At 48.9% G+C, this 24,726-nt stretch overlaps 1 protein-coding gene and 2 long non-coding RNA genes across 15 annotated transcripts in view; 2 read left to right on the top strand and 1 right to left on the bottom strand.

The window, feature by feature from the left end:
* The window catches only part of ctbp2l (C-terminal binding protein 2, like), a 27,025-nt gene extending 2,299 nt beyond the window's left edge, over window positions 1-24,726 (bottom strand). Inside the window, exons 1-7 of one of the 13 annotated variants that reach the window (XM_049759325.2) lie at window positions 24,382-24,725; window positions 23,546-23,571; window positions 23,113-23,222; window positions 11,640-11,839; window positions 1,587-1,741; window positions 1,295-1,439; window positions 18-224 (exon numbers count right to left, since the gene is read on the bottom strand). In XM_049759325.2, coding sequence (XP_049615282.1) covers window positions 18-224; window positions 1,295-1,439; window positions 1,587-1,741; window positions 11,640-11,697 — 565 coding nt within the window. In that variant the 5' untranslated portion in view covers window positions 11,698-11,839; window positions 23,113-23,222; window positions 23,546-23,571; window positions 24,382-24,725. The other 12 variants (XM_049759333.2, XM_049759329.2, XM_049759328.2 and 9 more) reach the window with 12 other exon arrangements.
* Window positions 412-19,452, top strand: LOC125991445 (uncharacterized). The gene is made up of 5 exons (XR_007489277.2): window positions 412-665; window positions 14,765-15,055; window positions 16,622-16,675; window positions 16,793-17,020; window positions 19,264-19,452. It is a non-coding gene; the product is annotated as an uncharacterized lncRNA (long non-coding RNA).
* Window positions 19,504-24,494, top strand: LOC137839818 (uncharacterized). Its single transcript, XR_011086109.1, has 2 exons — window positions 19,504-23,031; window positions 23,095-24,494. It is a non-coding gene; the product is annotated as an uncharacterized lncRNA (long non-coding RNA).

Genomic DNA, 24,726 nt, shown 5'->3' with positions numbered 1-24,726 from the left:
AAGATGTGTTCACTCACCGAATCCGATGAGGCCCAGGGTCTCGCCGCGGATGCGCGCGGCGCCGGACGCAACCTCCCGGATCTGCTCCACGCTCTGGACCCGCGTGCCCTCGCGGAGAGCTTGGTAGAGCCACGTGTTCCGCCGGTACAGGTTGAGCACGTGGCACAGGGTGGAGTCGGCCGTCTCCTCCACCGCCGCAGATGGGATGTTGCACACTGCGATGCCTGTGGATAAATCAGTATTTTTGTATTTGAATTGGGAATTATTTTTTTAAAATTTTCATTCATATTTTATTTGAATTTTTATTAGGTATTTTCACAATATTTAGCAATTTAAAAATACTTGCATGAGCCATTTCTTTTTTGCCTTAGTTTTGTTGATGTAATTTACTTCCACGCCACTAGAGGGACTCTCATGCATTGTACTGGGAAGCGTCGAAAAATCCGCGGTGAACTTGAACATGGCATTAATTGACAGGTAGTCAACAGTTCCGTGCAAATGCAAAGGCACATGTCTTAAAACTCCGTTAATCAGTGCCAGGAATTGATTATATAGGGTTTAGTTTTGCTTAGGTCGAGAACGGCATCCTTTGGATTCATTTTGGATTATTGCACGTGGCGTTTGTTTGGAAATTCTGGATGTGAGGAGGCCAACGCTCGATTGAGGTATTGTTTGATTTTTTTTTTTTAAATGGCCATTATTTATTGGTGTGCACACATTTACCAAAAAACGATGCATTGGTAAGATTTTTAAAAAAAATCGCTTTGCACGCTGAGACGAGTTTGTGGAACAGTGCAAACGCTGCTGAATCTAAAAATAACTTTCATTGGTTGATATTTTTTTTTGTGTGTTTGCGAGCTTCATTGCCAAGCCAATTGACCTTTTGTGGACATAATAGCTGAAGAGGCAGAACGCCATCTTAAAGTGACTGAACTTGGTGAAAGTGCTGATGTAAAATCAATGACTGAAAAATGTGTGGTTAAATTACCACCAAATGGTTGCTGGAATAAAAATAAGCATGTTAGAAAAAACAAAAAGTCTGACTTTGGCATATTGAATAACAATTAGACAACAGTTCGGCAATTTGAATAGGTTGTGTATATGCAGACTCAATTCGAGACATTTTTTCCTTTTGCATGATTGTAATTTACCTCCATGCCACCAGAGGGACTCATGCATTATACTGGGAAGCATTTCAAACCTGTGGTGAACTCAAACATGGCAGCAAGCCAACACTTTTTGACCGCGTGCTTATCATGTGGATTTTTCCTCACACGCTTTAGTCCCATCCTACCGAGCTCTCCGGCTGCTTTGATATCGATGTTATCGTATCCGCTGCCGATGCGAATGATGATGCGCAGCGCTTTGAACTTCTCCAGGTCTTCCCTGGTCAGCGTGATGGTGTGGTACATCATGGCCCCCACCGCTTCGTTCAGCACCTGCCCACCGAACGAGAATGTTCAATTTGAGCTCCATGCAAATGTTGCCTTCGCTTTCTTTTTTTGTTTTGAATATATATATATAGTAATTACAGCGCTGCACGCCGGGCTCCGACAAAACGGCGGTGACGTTCAAACTCAGGTTACCTTCTCGTGAATCTCCTGCGTGGACTGCGCGTCGCAGAAGGCGACGGTGGCCAGGTCTTTGAGGATGGGCATCTCCACCGTGCAGTCGCGTCCGTCCAGCAGCGCCACCAACGGGCGCGGGTGCATGGGCCCGTTCATGATCTGAGGCCGGATGCCTGCAAAGATGGCCGATATTTTATTCGCAGGAGGAAAAATTTAATTGACAAGCTGAAAGAGACTTGATTGTGACATTGATCCCGTTAAATGCCACTATCGTTCAAAGGTTTCTCTAGGAGAATGTAGGCTCACTATTTGGCGAGATCAGAGTGACTTTTTGATAGTTTTGATCAATTCTGTTAAATGTCAGCAATTCAAACGACAGTAATTGCGAGCGCACCGTTCGGACAGATCAAATACATTTGCCGGTTTGATCCATTGGATGAAAAGTCTGAGAGCCAGAGAAATAGGGGGACCGCATTAGCACGAAAGAAGCATGAAAACAAACAAACACAACCCAGGCCGTTAGACCGAAGCGCTCTCAAGAGACGCATCGGCGACAAAGAGGAGAAAATCAAGGAAGGAAGGAAGGAAGGAAGGCGGCGGGCAAGCGAGCGAGCGGTCCGGCACTGCGGAGGAGGAAGAGGAGGAGTAGGAGGATGAAGAGGACAGTAGCGGAGGTGTCGTCTCTCAGCCTGTTGTCATGGTGATCACTTCATCGCCTTTCAAAGTACTTTGACTTGATTTCAGGCCCACGACGGACCTCGGCCCTGAATGTGAATGTCCTCAGACCAATTAAAGTGAAAATACAGTCTTTTCATTTGGCTCAGGATGGATTTAGCTAATGTCTTTTATTTGAACGGCAACGAGAGCCAGACAGAAGTGTAAATAAAAAAAAATCTAGCGGCGAGTAAAGTTACAGCCTTGAGTGTGTGTGTGTGTGTGTGTGTGTGTGTGAGAATCATGCAGCAGGCTTTCTGTCTTTTCCTCTCTCTCGCTCTCGCTCTCTCTCTTCCCTCCGGTGTGATAGCATCTCTTGTTTGCTCACTTCTCCCTTTGGCGGTCTTTTTCTCGCCTATCAATCCTCAGCCGTCCCCCCCCGGCAACCGCTGCCCCCCCCCATCCATTTCTTATTCTGTCTTGTTGGCAAGAGGAGAAAAATAACTGCAGTCGTGTCACCGACCTTTGAGTGACAAGCCAAGGCCGAGACTTTTGGAGTCGATACGAATGTTTGAGAGGTCTCGTTTCTTTACGAGATCTTTAGCCGCGTTGACTTTACAAGTGTGCTGTCGCTACGTGCTTGCAAGTTCGCTGCGGGTAATAAATATGAATTGACTTGATGTCTCTGCGGCGTCGACGGCCACTCTCGTTTTCCCTCTTGCGTTCCCGCTCGTTGCTCAACTGTTGCCTCGCGCAGAAGACGGCGGCAGCTGTCGCAGCGGCGCTTGCCAAGGGAGCGCAACACGTGAGCCAGCTCACAACCACCCCAAACGCTAATAACCAATGAAAATGTTGGATTAGCATATTCCATATTGTATGATCATAATGATAATTCATAAGACAACAGGGCAAATGGCGGCTTTGTGGTTATTTGGAGACTCGTAAATGGCAAAATTCGCGTGGAAGCGAAGTCGAAAGATCGCCGCCGCTGCTTCTGCTGCCCTTGGTGGATGGAGCCAGCGACACTTAGTCAGAGTTTGGCAGCCCAACGCAGCAGCAGATGAGGCCAGAGTTTCCATTATGTGGCCAGCCTTTTCCTACCACTGCTAGGGAGGGAGGGAGGTTGGGGGGGGGGGGCAGTGTTGGTGGGTGTTTGGCGGGCGGAGAAGAACCAGGAGGGGAGAGGGAAAACACATTTACCAGCAGACGAGCTCTCTCTCCGTGGCATTATCTTCATCTGCCGCTGACGGCTACCTAGCAACGGCAAGCTGCTGATTGCAGGTGGCCAACGTCAACTTGGAGCTTGACCACCCAAAGCTGAGTTACTGGCCCACAGATGTGCACATCGTGGTGTTTCCGCTTTTATTGGGCCAGAGTTCGTACCCCCGGTCTGCTGAATGACTCATTTACAAGAAGAAAAGACTCCGGCAGCCGGTGGCAGCGCGAGGTCACGGCGTGTGTTTGCGAGTGGGCGCCCACCCCCTGAAAAATGTACGCACAAAGGACGCTTGTCCCACACCGTGCCCCACCCAGCCGTCCGCCGCGCCGTCATGGAGCGCACGCCTCGTTTCTTTTATTTGATTTTGGGGGGGCCGGAACAAAAGCTAATGTCAACAGCCTGCGCGCACCTCCACCCTGCCAAGTTACTACCACGCTAAGTGCTAGCGCGCGGGGATGACAACACGGTGGGCAACCCCCCCCTCCCTCACGGACCCTCTCCCCCTTGCTCCGTCCCACATGCTCGACTTTATTAAAGGAAACATGCCGCTTGCCTGGAAAATGTTGCCGCCACATTCTTCCTCGCGCTTATAAACGTCGCATGGCGGGGGGTGAGAACAAACCCAGTTGAGGGAAGCAAAAAAAAGTGGAAAACGATAATCCAAGTATGACCCCTGCTCCGCTAGAACCCCTCCGGCTCCTTCCCTGACCCCCCTGGGTCTGGAAGCTTAGATCACTGGGATCGCAGCCGCATCATTTTGGTCACAGAGATGCAATTTTGGTCCTTTAAAAAGTGCCCCCTTGGATGGAAAAAGGCGGCGGGCGGAATGGCTGCTCCTTTCTCCGACAGCGGCGCTCGCCGCTACATCGGGTCTGGACGCGCTCCGGCAGCACGAGACCTCCCTCCCTCCCTCCCTTCCTCCCTCCTCCTTCTTCCTTTTCCCTCCTTCTTCTTCTCCTCCCTGCTTTTTTGGGGTATGTTTTATTTCTGATCTGGACTGCTCGCACCCCTCCCCTCCCTTCACGCACACACCCCTCTCCTCGATTATTTGGTTTCCTCCACTTTTTTGACAGCTGCATATCAAGCAATTTGTATCAGTTTTTAGGAGCCTTTTTGAAGCTTACCAATTTTACATTAAAGTCAATGTAAAGTGAAAATAAGGCTTGTAAATCATTTTGTTATATTTTTGAGAGAATAATGGGAAATCGCTATTAATGAGTGTCGTCTGATTTCTTGCGATGGCGCCTTCGCAATCCCCCAAGCTCATAAATTAAAACAATATTTGCGCGTAAGTTGTGGAAACAAGAGACATAGGGGACACGCCCTCCCCCGCCGCGTCCAAGTCGCTCTGTCGGCTGCAGGTGGCCTCCAGATGTGGTGACTTAGGGGGGGTCACTCTAGTACATTTTAGGAGCCCCCCTTTTTTAGTCCCCCCTCTGCAGTGACAGGAGCCATCTGGAGTGACTTCCACAGCCGGCCCATGTGTGGCCTCCTGATTACAGCAGCAAATAAATTACGTTCACGTACCCATCAGGTTGATACCGTGAGATGATACCATTTCACACGGGACTTGCCCTGAGGGGCCCCTTGCTGTGTTTGTTGCATTGATTTACAACACAGGTTGCAGATCAAACCTCAAGACAAGGTTGGGGGTGGGCACGACAAGAACAAACCGGAAGTTGTACTGTGCGTTAAAGCCGACCAGCTAGTTGGATTAAAACCAAACGCAGTGCTTTATTCTCGTTTTTATCCCCGTCTTTTTCATCCCACCCCCTCAGACTCGGAGACCAAGGTAAATATGCGCGGCAGGTAAAGTGATGGGTAAATCTTAAAAGAGCCCGGTGGCGAGATATGCCACTCTTTACACCCCCACCTTTTAGATTTCACGCTGAGAGAAAGAGAGAGGGGGTTGTGAATAAAACACACAAGGTTGGCCAACACTTCACAGAGGATATTCAATATCCATGAGCTTTTTCATTTCACACTGATGAATAATTCAGGGTGACCTGCCCACAGCTGAGAGAGAGAAAAAAAAAGGAAGAAAGGGAGAGAGAGGGGTGGGGGGGGAGACACTCCAAAACAAAAAGAAAGAAAAAAGGATGGACGAGGTGTGCAGTTGTCTGTTTTTGCAGCTGTTGCATCAACATGCAAAGACTGGCGTCTATGCACTGCTTATGTTTTATTATCCCTGATTTTTGTTGTTGTTGTTTTAGTCGTGGCTAAAAACGAGGCTTTATTGTTCTCTGGCGTGAGTCAGCCCTACCTCACTAGATAAAAAATCATGAAAAATTCAAGAGTATAATGAAAAGCAAACATTGCTATCACCTGGTGGGCCTTGCACTCATTTGTGTAACATCTTTTCACTTTCCGGAGAGGTCAGCTGGCACACACGGCAAAATGTGTTCCTCATTTGCTGCCACGGTCGAACATGGAGCAACGCATCGCTCAGGTGGAGGGATCCACTGAGAGTTTTTTTTTAATGTAACACAACCTGTTTATCGAGGCCATATTTCTCCCCATGTCCTGACATCGGCTCGGATGAAGAAAGACACTTCCCAGGTGACTTTGTATAGACCCGGACCGGCCAATCACACCAAGACAAACAAACCAATGGCGACGTTGTACTCGTCAATGAGAATAAACATGCACGTTGGAATATGTTTGTAACCTCAGAACTCTGAAGCTGACATGCTAACAAGCACTTGGTCACCGAGCTGCCCTACTTAAATACACAAAGATTCAATTGCTCCCTTTTACGCTGGCTTACATAAATGTCAAAGGCAACGTTGACGAATTCCAGACATTTTTTTTTTTTCCCTAAAAGGATCTGCCATTTTGACAAATGTCCCAGGAAGTTCCGAATAACACCTGGGCGCCGTCAATTGATATTCCCCTTATGGCTACAGGCCGCTAGAAATTCTCCCGAGTGAAGCCCCGCCCCCTGAACACGCAGCCCCGCTAATACTCCAGCTAAGAAAAGCCCGGCTGAAGATCCTCAGCGGATTATCTCCTGAAGGAAGCCACGTGATGACACACAATTTTCACCTGCGTTAAGCCAATGACGCGGCGAGTTGACGTCACGTGACGTGGAAGCGACCCACCTGCGCTGCTGCTGCTCTGCGGGACGCCGCTGGCGGACAACTCCATGGCCGAGGCGCTCGTTGCCTACCTACTTTGGCTGGGAAGACGGTAACTGTCACGACTAAGCCGGACTCCAGTGTTTAATGCCATTATTGACGCTGCTTAGCCAACCAAGACGTCGCCCTGATGCAAATCCCTCCTACCACCTGATACTTTAGCCACAATCTTAAAGGAGACATATTGAGTGAATTCCAAGAATCAACAACAGCGCCCAGTCCGGCCTTGGTGAATGAAAACCAGGCTGGAGCATCTCGTACGCTTCCACCACGGCGTCATTGTGTGGGCGTTAATAAGTAATAGGTCCCTCCGATGTAATCAGTCATTGTCAAAGGAATAATGCGTCGCGACTCCTAAATAGGCATGTTTGAACATAAAGGGGGGGGGAAAGGAGACATGCGAGACGAGAGCCTCTTCACCAGTCGACAAGAGCTCCGAGCGTAAAAAAAAGAAATCCCTCGAGAAGTGAACGGCGACAAAGAAGTAATTATTTGCGCTCAATTTTCTCTGGCTTGGAGCAGGGGAGAGGAAAAAAAAACACAGTAGTGTCTCTTTTCCCCCACTTTCCTTAAATGTGAAGATTATCTACCTTCTGATTGCAACCGGAGCCCAGGTTGCCTAGCAACACGCAATTAAGAAGTATGCTTTCTGATTGTCTGTGTGCAAGGCCCCGGCGTTATCAGATGAAGTCACCCAAGCAACAAATATCAGCGCCATGTAAATGAGTTTGTTGTGCTGCCAGGGTGGCATAACAAAAAAAAAAAAAAGAAATACTATAACCTTGGGAAAAAACAATTTTCTTCACCCACATTGATTAAACTAGACGCGAAGGAAAACCTTTTCATCCCTAAATGGATTTTCAAATCAGCGTCATTGCTGTTTAACTTTGATTTTTTTTTCTCACGTCAATAAAAGCAAAAATAAATATGCATTTATTAACCTTTAAGACGAAAGAGCAGGGAATTGAAGTTCAGTGATTACTGTCAGAAGGATGTTCGGTGAAATGAATAAATAATTAAGATATACCGCAAATGAACAACAAGGTGTCTATAAAAACCGATTCCTATAATAGCCTATATCTATCATTAGACTAATTGGATTTACAGGCAGTTAAGCACCTGATTAGGAGAGAGTGTAGAGTAAAATAACAAGGACGGCGATATTTACCGGAAGAGAAAGACGCTGGATGCCTGATTTGGTTCAGTCTTCCGAAAAACCGAGACTACCAAATAAGACTCAAGTTGATTCTCACCGAGTAAAAACTAAATGTTGCGCATTTCAGCATGTCAATCAACGGAGGGGATGGGAGGGGGGGATAAAGAGAGATTACTGTACTTGTGTCAGGTGTGGTGGTCATGGTCGAGACAATGACTGGGGGACCCGTGCGGCGGCCGACCAACTTAGCGTTGTTGAGGTTTTGCGCTTGGAGAGAGGCGGAGGAAGCCGTGGCAACCGCGTTAGCCTCGGCAGCGGCATTGATCCCTTTCCGGAGGAGTTGCGGGCTGTGAATAGGGCTCGGAGCTGCTATGGGCGAAGCCGGGGGGAGGTTGGGGGCTCGTTTCATCAGCTCCATAGGGGAGTAAGAGCCTGAGAAGGTTTTGGGCGCAGCTCCAGGAGATCCCGGGGCAGGAAGAGGCTGTTGGCCAAGGGCAGACATAGCGAGGCCGGTGTGGGCGTTGTACATGGAAATTGGTCTACCTTGGGGTATGGCGCTGCTATATCCTACGGGACTGATCGGTAAAGCTCCAGCTGCCAGGGGGCGTGGTGCTGGATAAGTGGTGGTCTCCAAAAGATGTTGAGACGGAGCGCTGCTGGGTCTTCTCCCGAGAAATTCTCCCAGTCTGGGGGATACCGTTTGGATAGTTGTGGGGGGTTGCTGCATCAGGCCGGGATCCATAGTCAAACCTTGGGGCGGCACGTAATAGTCGTTGCGGTGGCTGAAGCTGTTGGATCGGGTACGCGGTGCCGTTCCAGAACTCTTGTAATTCACCACGACACGGGAAAGAACGCGGGCCTGGGCCAAGTTGGGAGCGACGGAGCGGACGTCATGGTCTTCCATCATACCCAGCATGGAGAGGGAATCAAAGCCATGTTGCAGCAGGAGAGTGATAGTACTCTCAGCCAGACCTTCAGCTCGCAAAAAAGCCAAAAAGGAAGGATCCACCATCCTCTTAGGGTCCGCAGCACTGGGGTGGTGGGGAGGCAATCCGGAGGACATTCCTGCCGTGGCAGCCATCATGGCTGCGCTAGGATCATAGTTCGTCTCATAAGGATGTCTTTGGGAGGATAAGGCTCCGTAAGCACGAGGGAGAGTGCCGTCCATTCCCTGCGAAGTCGGGTCCCCCGTAGAATCGGTGGCAGCCGACTGACGGGGTTCCAGGGACAAGCTTCTGAAATGGTTTAATGTTTGCTGAGCGGAGACAGACTGCTCAGCGCCGTAATTGGGAAGATGGGGCTGAGGTCCGTAGTTTGCGGGTGAAAGGGAGCTGCCAGCAATGCGCTGAGCGTCCAAGATAATCTTAGATCCCAGACTTTCCCTGTACAAACGGCTCAGCTCATGGACAGGAAGGGGAGGAGGCGGCGGGGGAGGAGGCGGCGGGGGTGGAGGCACAGGGATAGGTGTAGAACCAGAGGCCTGCACGGAAGGTGCGACTCTCGCTTGATCCCATAGAGGCTTCAACCCCCTCGCGCTCTGTCCGTAATGCGAGGCTGACCTCGTGAGAAGGTGCTGGTTATCCCTGTAAAAGCCAGACTCTTCAGGTGGTTGACCCGTCGAAGCGGCCTGAAAATAACCATGAGGCGGTGCGGCGCCACGGCCTGACATGGCTTGCTTGAAGTAAAGGTTGTCGCCAAGATCCAGCTGCGGAATCTTACTCGTGAGCTGTTGCTGCCCTGGTTGGTGAACCGGATCACACGCTGACGATCCGAGGACCGAAACCTGTGTCTTGAGATCCGAGTGTTGCGGAAAGCAACTCCTGCTTTGAGCCAATGAAGTCCTCAGGTCGGGAACGGTTCCGCAGTAGTGACAGCGACTTATGGCCCCGTCTCGTTGGTCCTCAGACCAAAACGTACCCCACTGGCCTGGAGAACCCCCGAAACGCGACTGCTCACTTGGGTTAGGCATCGAGGAAAACAAAATGGACTACTATAGGAGCGGAAAACAGACATGTGTTGTGTTTCAACTCTCCAATTACATGCACGCCTATCGAAAAGGGAGGAGCGACGAGATGAAACACAACCCACACCTGATCTGCACCTGGAGGCTCCCCCTTATCCTCATGTTCATGCGATCGGGTGGCACCCGACTAAATAATTCAGCCCTCGGAACATTAGAACTTCATACAAGTTTGGGGCAAGGTGCTACTACTGCTTGTGCTTGCTTGGATTACTTTGGAGGCCAAAGCACTCCAAGAAGACAACACTAGCGTAACGACAGGGAGGGAAGGAGATGCGCTAATCCAATAGAGTTAACGCACGTCATCTACACTAGGCGCTACGGGGGATTAGCAACAAACCAAAACATGAGCAAATCTGCAGAGAACTTTGGGTCCACCAGACGCCATCTTGAGCAGAATGATCATCGCCAGAGAGTCACTGGCTGTGAATTTTATTTTTATGTCAAAAGGATGAGTGTCATCGACCTGTTCCTCAAAGTCACCTTGCTTAAGCTCCAGATACCATGGACACAGGATGTTTGCTGTAGACCAACTCTGAAAACGAGATAATTCGGCGCTTTTCTACCCGAGATGCTGCCGTCGGTGATAAACTTGTGTTTACTTGCCAAGAGCGAGTGCAGAGCAAACAAGTGGCAGGAGAAGAACGGCTGATAAATGTGCTAAGGGGAAAAAGAAGCTGATAAGGTGCTGAGCGGACAAGCGTTGACTTTGTCACCTTCAAAACAGACGGTGACTCCATCTCCATCGTGAGACTCACCCCAATATCATGTGATTCATTTCCCACAGTTCATTGGCAAGAAGCAGCCAGTTGCCAAATTTATCTTGTACGCCTCTCTCGAGGTCTGCTCCATAATTAAGTGAGCATGCTATATTACACTGGTGCAACGGGGACTAGCATGAATTATACAGGAACAAAGGAAAAGTGTCAAACGACGATAGTTGCTGCCAAAACGGCAACAATGCGCCAGATGTAATCTCTTTCTAGACTTTCCTGGCGACTTTCAGGAATTAACGCGCGACAGCGGGGGAACGTGATTCAATTTGGACTTTCTAGAACTCTCGGTCGCATTTGCTTGACGCTGCAGAAACCGTTTTACACGTGATTATTTGCCTTCTACTTGTCAAGCCCGTGGCCCGTGCTGCCTGCAGCACAGATGGGGCCGACAGAAGGGGAGCGGCGACGGCCCACTTGCTTTCTGCTCAGACGAGGGAAGGGGGGTGCGTAGCTAAGCCACGCTAGAAGGGGCGGGGCTACGTGAGACGGGGACAAAACCGCAAGCCGCAACGGCAGAGTGGCGGCTAATCTGACGTTGAGGTCTGTCCCCAGAAACTAAAAACAAGTTACGAGGTGATTCGTTAAAGATGGCCACAATTTAACTGTGAGAGAAGAACGAGGATCGCTCCTTCATCTGCTCTTCATCTTCCTGCCAACGGTGCCAACCTGGATCAAGATGAGTCACGCCAGAGAGGATTTTTAGCCTCACGCCAGAGACAATAACCGGTCAGGGCCTCGCTCGGTGTTTGTTTTTCTCCTTCAGCCGAGATTGTCGTCATGGCGGCCTTATCGTGTCGCTCCATGCGATCGTTGGGACAACTTTTTTTCCACTTCTTCTTCTCTGCCAAAACCATTTTCTCTATTTTAGGCGGGCTATTGTTTTGGATTCTTATCTAACATTGTATTTTTCTACTAATTGTTCATTTTGGGGAAGGTGTTTTTCTTGTAATTATGGTCTTTTATATTCTCACAATGAAACAATATTTATGTAATATGTGTTTATTTTTCATAAATTAAATTTTTTGTATTATTTTGATTTTTTGGGGTAATATTTGTGCATTTACTCTATTGTTTGTCTTGTCCAAAATTAATTTTACTGCGATCCCTACCTTCACAAATTCGGTCCAGCCGTTGCCTCTTGACTTTGTGTTTGTCGGTGAGAGACATGGCCCCCCCAAAAAAGGACGTCTCGGCTCAACGGGCGGCGGGCGCTGGGGTGGCTTCGGCTTTAAGACCGCTGACAAGGTTCAGATGCCTCTAGTGCACTGTGGGCACTGCTCCCCGGGGCATAACGCCTCGGCGCATATACCTAAAGCAAGAGGAAAAAAAAACAAAAATAAATATTCTTGACTGCACAAATAATAAGAAAAAAAAATCGGGAAAATGTAACAACACACGGAGCCCAGTAGAGGGTAGTTAAAAGCAACTCTGTAACTCAATCTCCAGGGAATCAATGCCGTGTCATTCCCCTTTAACAACTTTAAGCGGGAATTTCTTATTTGCTAATCGTGTACAATTGCGTTGTTGTTTGAGAGAAACACCAAAAAGTCAGACGAGCTGGCTTTTTTTTTTTTTTTTATCTCCTTGCTGGCACAAATACAGTGCAAGTACAGCAAAAACACACACACACACACAAAAAGGATTAATTGTTGCACTAAAAAAGTGCTTGTTCAGTACCAGAGGCAGCCTTCCTCCCACCGACTACACAGACGTTTTTGTCTGATGCAAGCAAGCACACAAGCATCACAAATAAAACATGGGGGGGAAGAAGAAAAAAAAAAAAAATCCTTGCCTGAGGACTTTCAAGTGCTCTGTGAAAGGAAGCAGTCCAAAAGCACAGCCATCAAATTGTTTACAATGGGGAGGAAACACTCTCAGAAAGTTAAGGTAGCTGCAAATGGCAGTACGAACTTCAAAAATGATTTTGTTGACGTGCCACACGATATTAAATATCAATATATTTTCATGCATGCTGCATGTGATGTATTAGAATGCAAAATGTGGCAAAATTAAAATGAGATGTTGGGCGGCTGTCCGTCAGTGTGGGGGGGGGGATTTGGCGGCCAAGCGGTGGTTTCAATTAGCCACGAGCCGAAACACTTAGCGGCCTCATTAGTCGATTAATGGATTTCGCCGCAGACGGGTACTTGACAAGTGATCGATCGCCATTGTTGCTTGTGGTCATTTAAGCGAGTGCCGGTGAAACGTTCTTGCGGCTCTTTTGACATTTCCGATATTTAAGAAGCATCAAAAGACTCGGCGGTTGCCGTGAGGAGTCCGAAAGATGTTGCTCTTCCATGTTGGGCAAGCACGATCATCGGCCTTCGATTGATGAAGGGGGTGGTATCAATTAGCATCCAGCAGAAACACTTAGCTGCCTCATTAGTGGATTAATGGATTAGTGGCAGACGAGTACTTGACAAGTGATTGATCGCCCTTAGTGCTAGTTTGGAAAAGCTCAACCAGGCTCAGCAACTTAGCAATCTGATCGATTGCTCTTACGAAGACAAAGCGTCCGAGAGAAACTCCGCTCAGCGGGCATCTCTGGATGCGACTGAATTATTCAAAAGGTCACGACCACCTACTTGCTGTGTGAGCCCGACGCTCGGATGCTGCGAGGGAGGCACGATGCCAAAGGAAGTAATTCGGAGGACTCATCAATTTTACCCTCAAATGCATCCAGAGTTAATTGGCTACAATTAATTAGCTGACATTAAGCCGCCGGGGGTAGTTGGAAGGTTTATGATAAATCTTAAGATGGAAGGTGATGAGGAGACACTAGCGCTGATGCACGAAGAGCAATACATCTCCACGAGTGTCAGTCAAGTGTCACGGGGCTGAGATATACTTCCTCCGATGCCGGAGTGATGGATGAGTTCGGAAAATCCATACAGTCGTCTATTTATATTCAAAACAACCGGGCACCATAATGTGAGATTTCCGAACGAGTTCCGCAATATGCGTGGGCGGGTGACAAGTTGACACAAAGTAAAATTGGCTGGAAAACCGTGCCAAGAAAAATGCTTCCTACTTGCGGCATCGGGAATGCTGCTTGCGTTTAAGAAAGATATCTTCGCCGAGAACTAGCCGATCGATACGCTTGCAAAGTTCCAGCAGGCGAGGTTATCTGTGTGTAGCAGAAGGCAGGAAAAAAAAATCCAGAACAGGAAAAACCGCCTGCAGCGTGCCAACCTGTTTAGCACAGGGAAGGTGTGGCGTTACCCAATGCCAACAGCAAAAGGCCAGCCGGGCTCAGCCGGCCGCTCGGTCCCAGCTCAGCTTCCAGGAAAAGGTGATTCAGAGATTCCCACTCCTAAAATTGAGGTGCTTCCACCCCCCGTGCTCTCTGGAATGTGCCCACAAACTTCCCGCGGGATGGTTGAGACAGCCTGTGCTGCTGTACACGGCGGGGCTTTGCATTGGGAGCGTGCCAGTTCAAACAATGTGCTGATAGAGTCCAGAGTACAAGCGCTGAACCGAGTTGCAAAACACGGATGAGGACTCGCGCCGGCAGGAATGCTCGGAAGGATCATTCCAGGTTTAGAGTCCTCAGTTATGGCCAGCACCAGTGTTCTGCCGTTCGATTCTGGGGCGATAGGTGACTATCCTGCCACCAAGGAACCCCTACTGATCACGACGGGCTGACAAGACAAGGTTGACCCCCACCCCATCCTCATCCCTGTTCTCCCCCGAGCACATGGTCCTATCATCTCCGGCTCGACTAATACCAGTCCCCAGCACTAACACACACAGACTGGCACTTCTCACTCAATTAATCTTGGCCCAACCTTGCAGCTGGGAGATAAATGGTGGTGGAGTCTCAGCAGCGTGCTCCTTGTTTCGCCGTATGTAGAACAGGTCTCCCGAGGATGGCCAGCCCTTCCGCCACGGATCCCAAGTGCTCCCACGCTAAACGACGACTGTCAGGATGGGCTTGACACAGCATTTTTTTTCCTCCCTATTGGCCGTGTCACCGTCGTGCGCGGATGAAACCGCGAGTCGGGATTCCGAGACGGAAAAGCTTCGGTGACAATGCCGGCGTTAGCGTGACGGCTGTAGTAGTCCATTTCCCAAGGCCGTTCGAGCAGAAAGCCTGCCGTAAATCATGCCAATGAGCCATCTTATCCGGACGGACATGACAATCCTTTTAACACTTGACACCCCCGGCTAGTGATTATGGTCTCTCCCATCTAAGGACATCGCATCTGACTCCCCCTTTCGTTTTCTTTTACAGGCTCCGCTTCAGGCTTGGATGCAGGTGTTACAGTTACAAGTGAAAAATGACCGTCAGAGTGCACTTGGCCCGACGGATTAACTGCAGAGTGAAAAAAAAAAAGTGCTGATGGGCAACAAAAGAATGGAAACAGCGATTCATCACTGTGACACGCAGATCAAAGCTGTGCGTTTCTCAAAGCGCACTGCTTGAGTTACTGCGGAGCGCCGGCGTGGAGGCAGTCACTGAGATAAAGATGCCTTCCAACCTTGGATGGAGTCCAACCCGGCCGCATCCTCCGCGTCCAAAGAGGTAGCGCGTTCTGTTTCCTGAGCGATCTTTTTTTTATCAATTTCTTAAGCAAAGCACCCCCCTCCCCCCCAAAAACCCGAACACCATTGTGTTTATGATGAGACGGCATTTCCGCGGGTATCGGTGCGGAAATGAAATCACTTATTGCACAAGTGGCTCGTTTTGCATGATTTTTAACGCTGGGCTCACAAAAGGCTTGGAATGAAAGTAGGGTCAACAATTAATTACTGTCATTAATTAGAGTAACTGAATATTGGTAAGTAGTGCAATTGACATAATCGGTCATTAGCTAATTGATTGAGCAACTCTGCAATTTTTTCGAGTTTCTCTCTCTGCATTTGAACAACAACTTGCTGGGGCATTGAAACGGATCCGATTCATTTTGCGCGAATGGGGGTCACGTAGACGTATACTAAAATAGCCCAACGAGGCCTTCTCCTCCTCGGGCCCAATTGCTCCCACGCAGACACACGTAGCGGTCGATGGGATGGATGAATGGATGAATGACGCAGATTGAAAAGAAACAACGAGCGCCTCAGGGTGGAGGTCACGGCGCAGTTTCGGCGGCAAACCACTTGTGAATGTTGCATTCTAGTATTAATATTATATCCTTGTGACATTGAATTGTTTTCTATCTTATTCGTTCCTCTGCAAACGTCCTTAGTTGGCCTCGGTTCTCTCTGATACAAAATGTTTCCCGACGCGCACACCTACAGCTTTGCCAACAAACATGACCGAGACCTCCTCCTTCTTGGAGTTGGACTCCCACTCACCTCTACCTGGCTCGCTCAGTGTGCTGTACAGAAAAATACGACCCAACCTCGTGTTCAAACAGGACTAGTTTTTTACAATAAAAGTTAATTGGCGTCACAGACCGCAATATGGTGCCGGGTCTTAAAAGATTAGTTCAAATGATCTGAAGCAGATTCTGGCAGTCGGGTTTGTGAACTCTCTGGGATTCCAAAACTATCTTTTGAGGTCCGACCCCCTGCTCCCCCATCCATCCATCTGGTCCCAGCCCCAGCACTTGCCACATACAGAGGGGCCGGATTAAATCAAGTGCTGAGAGGAGCAGGTCCCCAATTTCCCTTGCAAGAACCACTTGAGCGTCTGCTGTGCACCCCCTCCCTTATTATGAAAGCAGAAGGCTGAAGTCAATCGGGGGATGGCCCTCGGGGATCGCCCCTCCTCCCGGTGAGCGCCACCCCGACAGGGTGAGGTGACCAAGATGACCGCAATAACGGGAGGGCTTGTTTGGCCATTGTTAAACAGCTGATGGAAAGTGGAAGCGCGCTTGAATGATAGCGCAAAGCTAGCTGAATTAACTCCGTATATCAAGCCTGGTCGGAGGGGCTTGATCTAATTGGGGGGAGGGTCGAGGGGGTGGGGGGGAGTAACCCAACATTTCTATCTTCCGCCATTAAAGTTAACCACTTCTCCCCTCGCTCTCTCTCCAGAGCCATAAAGCTGCCAGGAGGACGCCTGATTTATCCCGCACCCTGGCCTGGGCTTCTGTCTTAACTATCGCATGCCTTCAATTAATTTTTTTTTTTTCCTTTTCTCCAGCATCCCCTCTCTCTTAAATGTGATGAGATTGCGGCATACCACAGTGGAGGAGAGGTAGGGTCGTTTGACAAAAACTGCTGACTCGGGTTAATGCAGAATTTCCTTAATAAGTGCTGAAACCTGCCTGCGAAAGCACAAAGAAAAATTTCAAATGCCTTCCCCCTGCTGCAGAGGTAATTAAAGAGTCATCAAGCCGGCGTGTTATCAACCAAGTAAATGACGGAGCGACTGAAGCAAACACAGCGGAGGCATCTTTGCGAGATGGACGACACCAAATCCATTTGTCCGCCTACCCGCCGCCCACTCGTCGCCGCTTTGTACCTTTCAACGCCGCCAGTCAGGCAATACTGAGGCTGAAACTTCCAGCGACCAAACAAGTCCATCTCGGGAGAATCTTAGGTACTTCCCTCAAGTCACCTGATAGCTTTCAGTTTTCCCTCCGTGTTATGTTCGGGAGCGTCGTCTGTCTTCCCACGAGGTGGTCGGATGGATTGTCACTTTGTCTCGGCTTTTGTGCTCGGTAAACAGAAAATATCCAAGCGAGCCAACACTACTTGTCTTTTCCAGACACACCCTTACAAAACACGGCACAGGGTCTTAATGAGGCTCAGAAGCTTTTGGAATTTCTCCCGCCTCATTTGGCATGCTTCGTTTGAGCCGAGTTCTCTCTCGCACGCTCTCCGCAGACCTCACATCCTAAAACGCTGAGGCTTAATGAATTGACGTAAACAAAGGACAAACAAAACTTTGCACCGCAAATATTGTTTTCTCGAGCCCCCAATTATCTTCAGTGTCAGTCCGAAAGCCAATCCGGTGTGCTCCCTCCGCACAATCCGCTCTGCTTGAACAATTGACTTTTGTTCATTAAAGTTTGTAGGATACGTAGAAAAGTCTCAACTTGACGATTGTTCCTAAATTTCGCAAAAGCCTGCGTGATATAAACTAAAAGGTACTATGTCATATGAGCTACCCCCCTAATGGTGATATCCATCACATGGGTTCTGGATTTCAAGGACCCACAGGAGCTCCTGCCAAACGTAACCTCAGGTGATGCAGCTCCATTGAGCCGTCTGCTCTCTTAACAGCAACCGGGCTCGGGCCCAAGTGGAGCAGACTCCTTGCATTTCTCAACAGGCAATGCGAGTGGCCCTTGGTCTTGCTCTACTGCATCTTGCGGTCAACTGGACCGATCAAGTCCTGAGATTAGAATTCAAATTAGCATTGGCGTTCATTAGTGCAAATGGTATGGCTAACGCCTAGTACGAGAGTCAAGCGCCCAAAGAACTCACTCAATCTTGCGTAACTAGGACATGAAGGCAACAATTTGTAAACACGAGGCGGCCGTCTCCTCGCCTCCCTTTGCGCGCTTTACGCAAGCAAACTCCGCGAGTCATTACCCAACATGAGCTCATCATTAGAGCTATCATCATTCACTGTTATGGATGATGTAATTGCTCCATTAATCAAGGGGGGGGGGGGGGGGGAGCCACAGCGGCAAAATACGAGTCGGATCGTCACAAATGCGCACGTTAAAAGACACGGCGGTCGTAGTTTAGCGTCGGATTTACACGTCACGGGTCGAGGGACGTGATTGCGAAATCTGTAGCTGGGAATAGGTTCTGATTTTGATCTGAAGGGGTTCAGAAAATAATTTACTGTCTTAAACCCTGTCAAGAAATATATCGCCAGGCGGGCAACAAAAACGGCGGGAACCGTACTCGGATATTTTCCTCGGCTGCCTTCCTCCCCCGGATTGCACTTAAGGCGATGTCTTTCTGAGTAGCTTAAGAGTGGGAGAGCTTGAGAATGTATATGTCGCACCCTAAAATGGGACCTAAGTGCTTGGCGTCTCAGTGGCAACCTACACACATAACAACAAAATGGTTTCTGGCTACAGTTGAGATGCTGGCAGAGCTTCATAAGGTTTAACGGCGGCTGCCGAGACCCAAACACAATACGCCCGGAACTGAGAATGGCAAGAAACCATTGTAGGGAATTTCCGATGTGATGCTTGGGGGAGCTTATGCGTTCACCTTGTTGAAGTGACATTTGAATAAGCGGCAGCTATTTTCTCTCGTTTCTCAACACACACACCTCATCTTTCCTCGCCGCTTCTTGTGTGTCGCCATAATTTGAAGCTGTCACAAACAAATCCTCTGCACAGAACCTTGCCAAATGTCAGGTCCCATCAAACTGGGATGACGGGTTTCGGAATTTAGAAGAAAAAAAAACAAACGGGACCTTGGAAACTTTAGTCGAAAAAAAAACACGGGAGTCTGAGCGCCCCGTGAATATTTATGAGCGTCCGCCATTCACTTCTTGGAGACGACAGACTGAGCTTGCTGATCTGACAGTCGCCTGACTCCAAATATTCTAAGTATGGCTCAGCTCCAGCTTACGCCATGTATATATTCCATCGGTTGACGGGAAACTATGCGAGCTCGGGAAATTGATGTAACCCGAGTTGTTTGCTTTTGTCAAGTATGAAAGGCTGGTTGAGTTAACGCACGTTGACGTGGTTAGCTGCTGTCTGCAAATTTAATCAATGACAGCTTAATGAATTGGTATATTAAATTTGCGACTGAACCTGATTTTTGAGCGGTACGAAGCGCCGACTAAAATCTGCCTTGTACTCTTAACAGGAATGGGATGCCCTGTTGGAAGGACACATTTTTCCAATGACATCATCACCAATGATGGATCCAAAACGGCCTTCAAGATGGAGGGAGCTCCTGTCTTGCTGCCTGCTGTTTGCGCGGCCATCGTCTAATCTGTGCTGTTGCAGCTGCACATTATGTCACCATGTCCAGCCGGCCAGACTTTTTTCCAGACAAGGGTGGGGGGGGGGGTGGCGGCGGAGCAGAGGGGGGCGGGGGGGGGGCTCCTTTCTCTCTTCTTTTTCTTGCACCGGGCAAAGGATCAGAGGCTTTAATATGGCTGCCAGGGAGGCAACAGCCATTTAATAACAATGCAATCGTTGCTCACAGCGGTAGTCCGGTGTCGCTCAATACACCCCGCCGTGTGCAGATGGTACATTGTCTGCGCTATCCCAAAACATTACCCGTCTCTCCCTGAGATTTGTCGTCGATATTTAACCCTCTTCCTGACAGAATCAACAAGCAAGAAAGAAAGGCGGGATTTTTTTTTTTCTTTCCGCCTCCCGCAGCGGACGGACATCTGGAGGAGGCGTTTCCGTGTACAAACAGAAAGAGTCCAGGCCGCAATTGTCACCCGCCCAAGGACGTAACAGGCTTTCATTAGCATACAAAAAGAGAGAGATGGTGGTGGTGGGTGGCGGCGCTTCCGTTCAAATCAACACACTTAATGTCGCCATAAGGCAGTCACCTTGCCAAGTTATCCCGAAAACTCATTCGAGGGCAATTACGCTACATTTTGATGAAAACGACCGGCGAAACGGCGTCGCGGCGGCCATTTCGCAAAGGTGGATGTTCATTACGTGCCAGCAGGGAAGAGCCTGGCCTTAATAGAGCGGCGGCCATAAACATCGCTCATCATCACCGGGCCTGCCATTTGATCTCCCGTCGTGGGGATTGCAGGGGCCGGGCATCTTCATTTCGCCGTGTGTTTACTCGCTAATGGACTCGGCCCAAAAAGTTGCTAGCGGCGGACAAAGCCGCCGCGCCCGACGGAGCGCTGATTAACGAGTGGATTACAAAAACAACTCGCGGTCACCTTCCTTAACTTTGTGATGGATGTTCCAAGCGCGGGGATTCCGACGGCTTCGGGTAATAATGGCGGCGCTCCACCTGTGCGTTCCGGCTTTTATAATCGGAATCAACGCTTCCATAAATCAGCAAATGCCGCAATTAGCAGTCATAACACTTTAGCCGGCGGGGCGATGCTTTACGGCCTGCCCGACGCGAGCGACTGTAGTCCGGCGTCTGCGAAATCTCTGTTAAGCGCTTGCCCCACTTTGTCTCCGCCGTCACGGGCAGTTTACGAGGCTGCAAATGAGGCTCGCCATCTGTCCCACCTCGATGAGAGTTTTGCGCAGCTTTGACATGCCTGACTTCCCCCTCGTGCTGCAGCGCAAATGTTTGGAGACATTACATAAGCTGCGAGACCTTCACTCGGCTCGACGGGGGGGGGGGGAATGAAGAGCTCCTCTTTGACTCCTGAGTAGCGGTGCGTTCAAGCAAACAATGGCACTCCCGGTGTGATCCCGGGTTGCGTTCTGGGCCTCGTCGTGACTATCCCTTGTTGATATTCTTCAGGGAATGGACGGTTTAGCTCAGTGACCCCTACCGCTGTGAGCTGCACCCCTAGAAGGAGTCGAATATTTTCTGCCAAAATGAAATGCATAGCGAAACATATATGACCTGTTGGAAACTAGGCTAGCAACCCCATTGCTTCTTCTGGTCTTGGCTTTCAGACATGATCATTAGCAGGACTGATCTGCATATACAAAGTGCTGAGCGGCACATAGCAGGAGATAAAATAGCGCAGCCACGCCGCCGTTACCATGGCGGCCCTTCACCCCCACTTTGCTGCCTGCGCTGTAATTAACCGTGCTCAGCAATTTTCCTCCTCTGTATTGGGCTCATGTTTTGCTTATGTGCATAAGAAACAGGCTAATTCTCTCAAATGAGAATCACTACTGAATTGCTATTCAAAGAAAAAAAAAAAAAAAACACAAGGCCAAGCGAATGATGGCCAAATAATAAGCATGCACCGGCATCCAATAAATCCACTTAGCGGTTCTGTAAACACTTGAAAAAGAAGCCTGTTGAGTTCTTATCTCCAGAATAAAAACCAAGGGCAACACAGGGGTGGATATCGCAAATCACATTGCGAGGACATGAAATTAAGCCGTCCTCTCAAAACATTTGGCCATTGCACAGTCTAACCTTGAAACCGCATTTATCTTCTTTGTCAGGGGAAGCCATAACCTCCCCCAAGCTCCTCGAAAAAAAAAAGAGCGCTTTCTCGTGACTACAATGGCTCCGGCGAGGTAATTATTCAATATGATCCTTGGCTCGTGATACCTTGTAATTTCATTTCACTTAGGTCTGTTTTGCGGCGCAACGCACAATGAAGCGTCCCAAAAGGCCACTTCCTCTGTAAGATAATAAAGGCCTTTTGTGCTCGCCTTTGAGAAATCCTTGGTGGATTACGCCAGAGCACATCAATTAATACGCATTAAATGAAAAGAGTATGAAGTTGTAAGAATATAATCGCTTTGAATTTAGTCCGCCTGACGACGCGACGTCATCCACGAGCGGTGGAGGGGGGGCTTCGTGCTTAACGAAAGGACGTGACCTAGTAAAGATAGAGGTAGCCCGTGTTGGCTCGCCGACCACAATGACTTGCGGCGAAAAAAAAAGACAGCATCGATAGGCTGGTGTAAGACTTATCGCTGGATCTTCTCCCTTTGAGGAGCTCAGTTCTCACTGTCACTGCGATAAGGACATCCATAGCTCCAATTATCCTCTCACCTACACAAAACACAATCGTATCAACTGTCAGGAAAGTGGGCCGAGCAGATGACACGAAGAAAGTTCCATGCCTCCGTTCCACTTTTTAAGTTATTCCCCGCGGTGTCCGAAATAAAAACAAACGCTTTATCATCGGCTAACCATTCTAACGACTTTTAATTAGCCTTATTTGACATCCACGTTGAACAGTTGCAGACGGCACCGGGTAATAAATATCGTACCGTCTGATTAAATTGTGCTCTCGCGAAGCTGTCAAAAAAAAAAAAAAGCACGAGCGAAACATGTCATTTGTAATATATTTGACGCCTCAGCCCGGAAGGTACGCGACGGCGCTGACACACGTTGGCTCGCTCGCAGGCACTTCTAAGGGAGAGCCGCTGCCGTAAATCCCAGCTAATGGTGGCCAGCGAGGGAACTTTTTAACGTGGAACTTAGAGAAGCCGCCGTTATTCACCCATGGAAGGAGAGAGCACAAGGAGGGTGGTGAGGGGGGGACGTTTCAGCCAAGGGTTTGACGGATGGTAATAAATATTGCACGGCGCCAACAGGGGTCCCTCTTAGAGAGCCGTTCAATTGCCATGAGTGATAGGTCGCTGCTGGGCAACACACGGTGGAGGATGGCGGAGGGCGCATTCCTCTCCAGGGGGAGTCTGTTCTAGAAGCTCGACAGCAGACATTTTTTACCGCTAAGGGAGAAGAGGAAAAAAACAGGAAGCGGGCCGCTCGTTTAACTTCTGTCGAATAACTTTGCAGGATTAACAGCCCGCTTTGATGGAGTTCATGGAACTGTCCGCCATTTTAACTACTTCCTTGGCAACAACAGAGCTGATGGAGGACCCCTGTGTGTCTGGACAGTGGGGAACTCAACTGAGCCCATATTTAGTGCAGACCCCCCCCCCCCCCCCAAAAAAAAGGTCTTACCTTAAACAGTGAGCTGTTAACTTCCTACCATTGGTAAGACCATGCATTCTCTGGATCATCTTAACAGGTTTACCACAATGCTTTCTTTATTGACAGCACCCCAAGGAACCTTACCTGCCTGTGGAACTTCTACTGGAATCTTCCATCATGCAGAAGATCACTGTCAAGCCGGCCTGCTATCAGCCAGTAGGCCAATGCGAGGTACTCCTCTGCTAACATGTCTCCTGAAAATGAGGAGGGTGTTTGGGCGGAATCTCTGGGTGGGTACTTTTTTCAGCTAACAGCTTTAGTTATGGTCTACTGGGGGGAAGGGGGCGGTGTGAGTTACTGGGGATTTACTCTATAGTTCTTCTACCAAGTGTGAAGGTTGGTCAACAAATAATGATGACTAATTTCAGGAAGGAAATCGTACTATTTTTGAAGCTTGTGCTAAACCACGACAAACTGCAGCAGCAAACTCTTAGCGCAGACACTAGCTTATTGCATAAAGACAGCATCAACAATCTATAACAAAGAAAGTGTCAAAGACCTGGAGGGCCTCACTCACCAGGGGAGGGTTCATGGAGAGGGCATCTGACAAAACACAAGGTCAGGGTCATTTCCACACGACAGATGCGACAATTTAGCAGCTAACTGTAGTGTGTTTAAGTAATTGGGAGCCATTTTCTTTGTCGTGAATCTTTTACACCGATTTGAACATTCCATAGTCACATTTTACCCCTAAATCTTGTATTATATAGTAATTAACAAGTCCGCTATTGTTATTATGTAGTTATAAAAGTCTAATCACAGTATGACGCCTTTATACTTGCAGTTGCATCTTCATGTGACTTTTAATCGCCGGGTCAGATGACCTTTTGAACTAGTGTACTTCACGTACCTGCCCGAAAAATAGGAAATACGAGGACTGGCGGGAAAAGGGCGACGTTTTTCTTTACTACTTACCGCGCTTGTTTTGCGGCGACATGAGGTCCGAAGAATGGCCGGCATATGGTTGAGCTCTACCGAGGGGACCTGACTGAGGTGACCAGCGGGAGTTGTGGTCGTGCCGGATGGCGTCCACCGCGGCATAATTTGAGGACCACCACAACTATTTTAGCGGCTTTATGGGGCCATTCGTCGGACTACATTTCTAACTTCGCCATGCTAACATGTTTGCTATTTTGGCTTAGATGGAGATACGGGGGGGTCAAGCTAGCCCTCGCAACGGAGCTAATGAACCAAGGTGGCGGACATTAACGCGGGGGGAGGCGCCCTGTCAGTTGGACCGACCCGACGCTTCCCTCCACGGCAATCCGGCCACACATGGCCGCTCGACCGAGGGGAGGCTGCTTCCAAACATCGCCGCGAACTGAATTGAAACACCGTCTTCGCTCCAGTTACCTTCTCGAACTGTGAAAACGTTGGTAAGTTGACTTTTCCTAGGCGCACGTCTTCGTCGTTGTCGTCTTCGTGGTGGTCAACAGCGGGGGCAGCATCATCCGTAATTCAGGATTCCACTTTATTAATCCTCCAGGAAAAGATGGAATCGTCTTCCTCCTCCTCCTCCTCCTCTTCTTCTTGTTTCTCCGATCGTCTAAAATATGCCGAGATGATACACGTTTACCTCCTTGTTGATCAAAACCCGAGTCCAAGTGTTCCGCGCCGCTTTATTTTCTCCCCTCCGCCTCTTTTTTTGCTCACTATGTGCAACTCTTGTGTGTGTTTTCTTCCCTCTCTCTCTCTCTC

The sequence above is a fragment of the Syngnathus scovelli genome, chromosome 21 (assembly GCF_024217435.2).
Source record: "Syngnathus scovelli strain Florida chromosome 21, RoL_Ssco_1.2, whole genome shotgun sequence".
In the NCBI taxonomy this organism is placed as follows: domain Eukaryota; kingdom Metazoa; phylum Chordata; class Actinopteri; order Syngnathiformes; family Syngnathidae; genus Syngnathus; species Syngnathus scovelli.
This window is presented reverse-complemented; position numbering and strand designations above follow the sequence as displayed.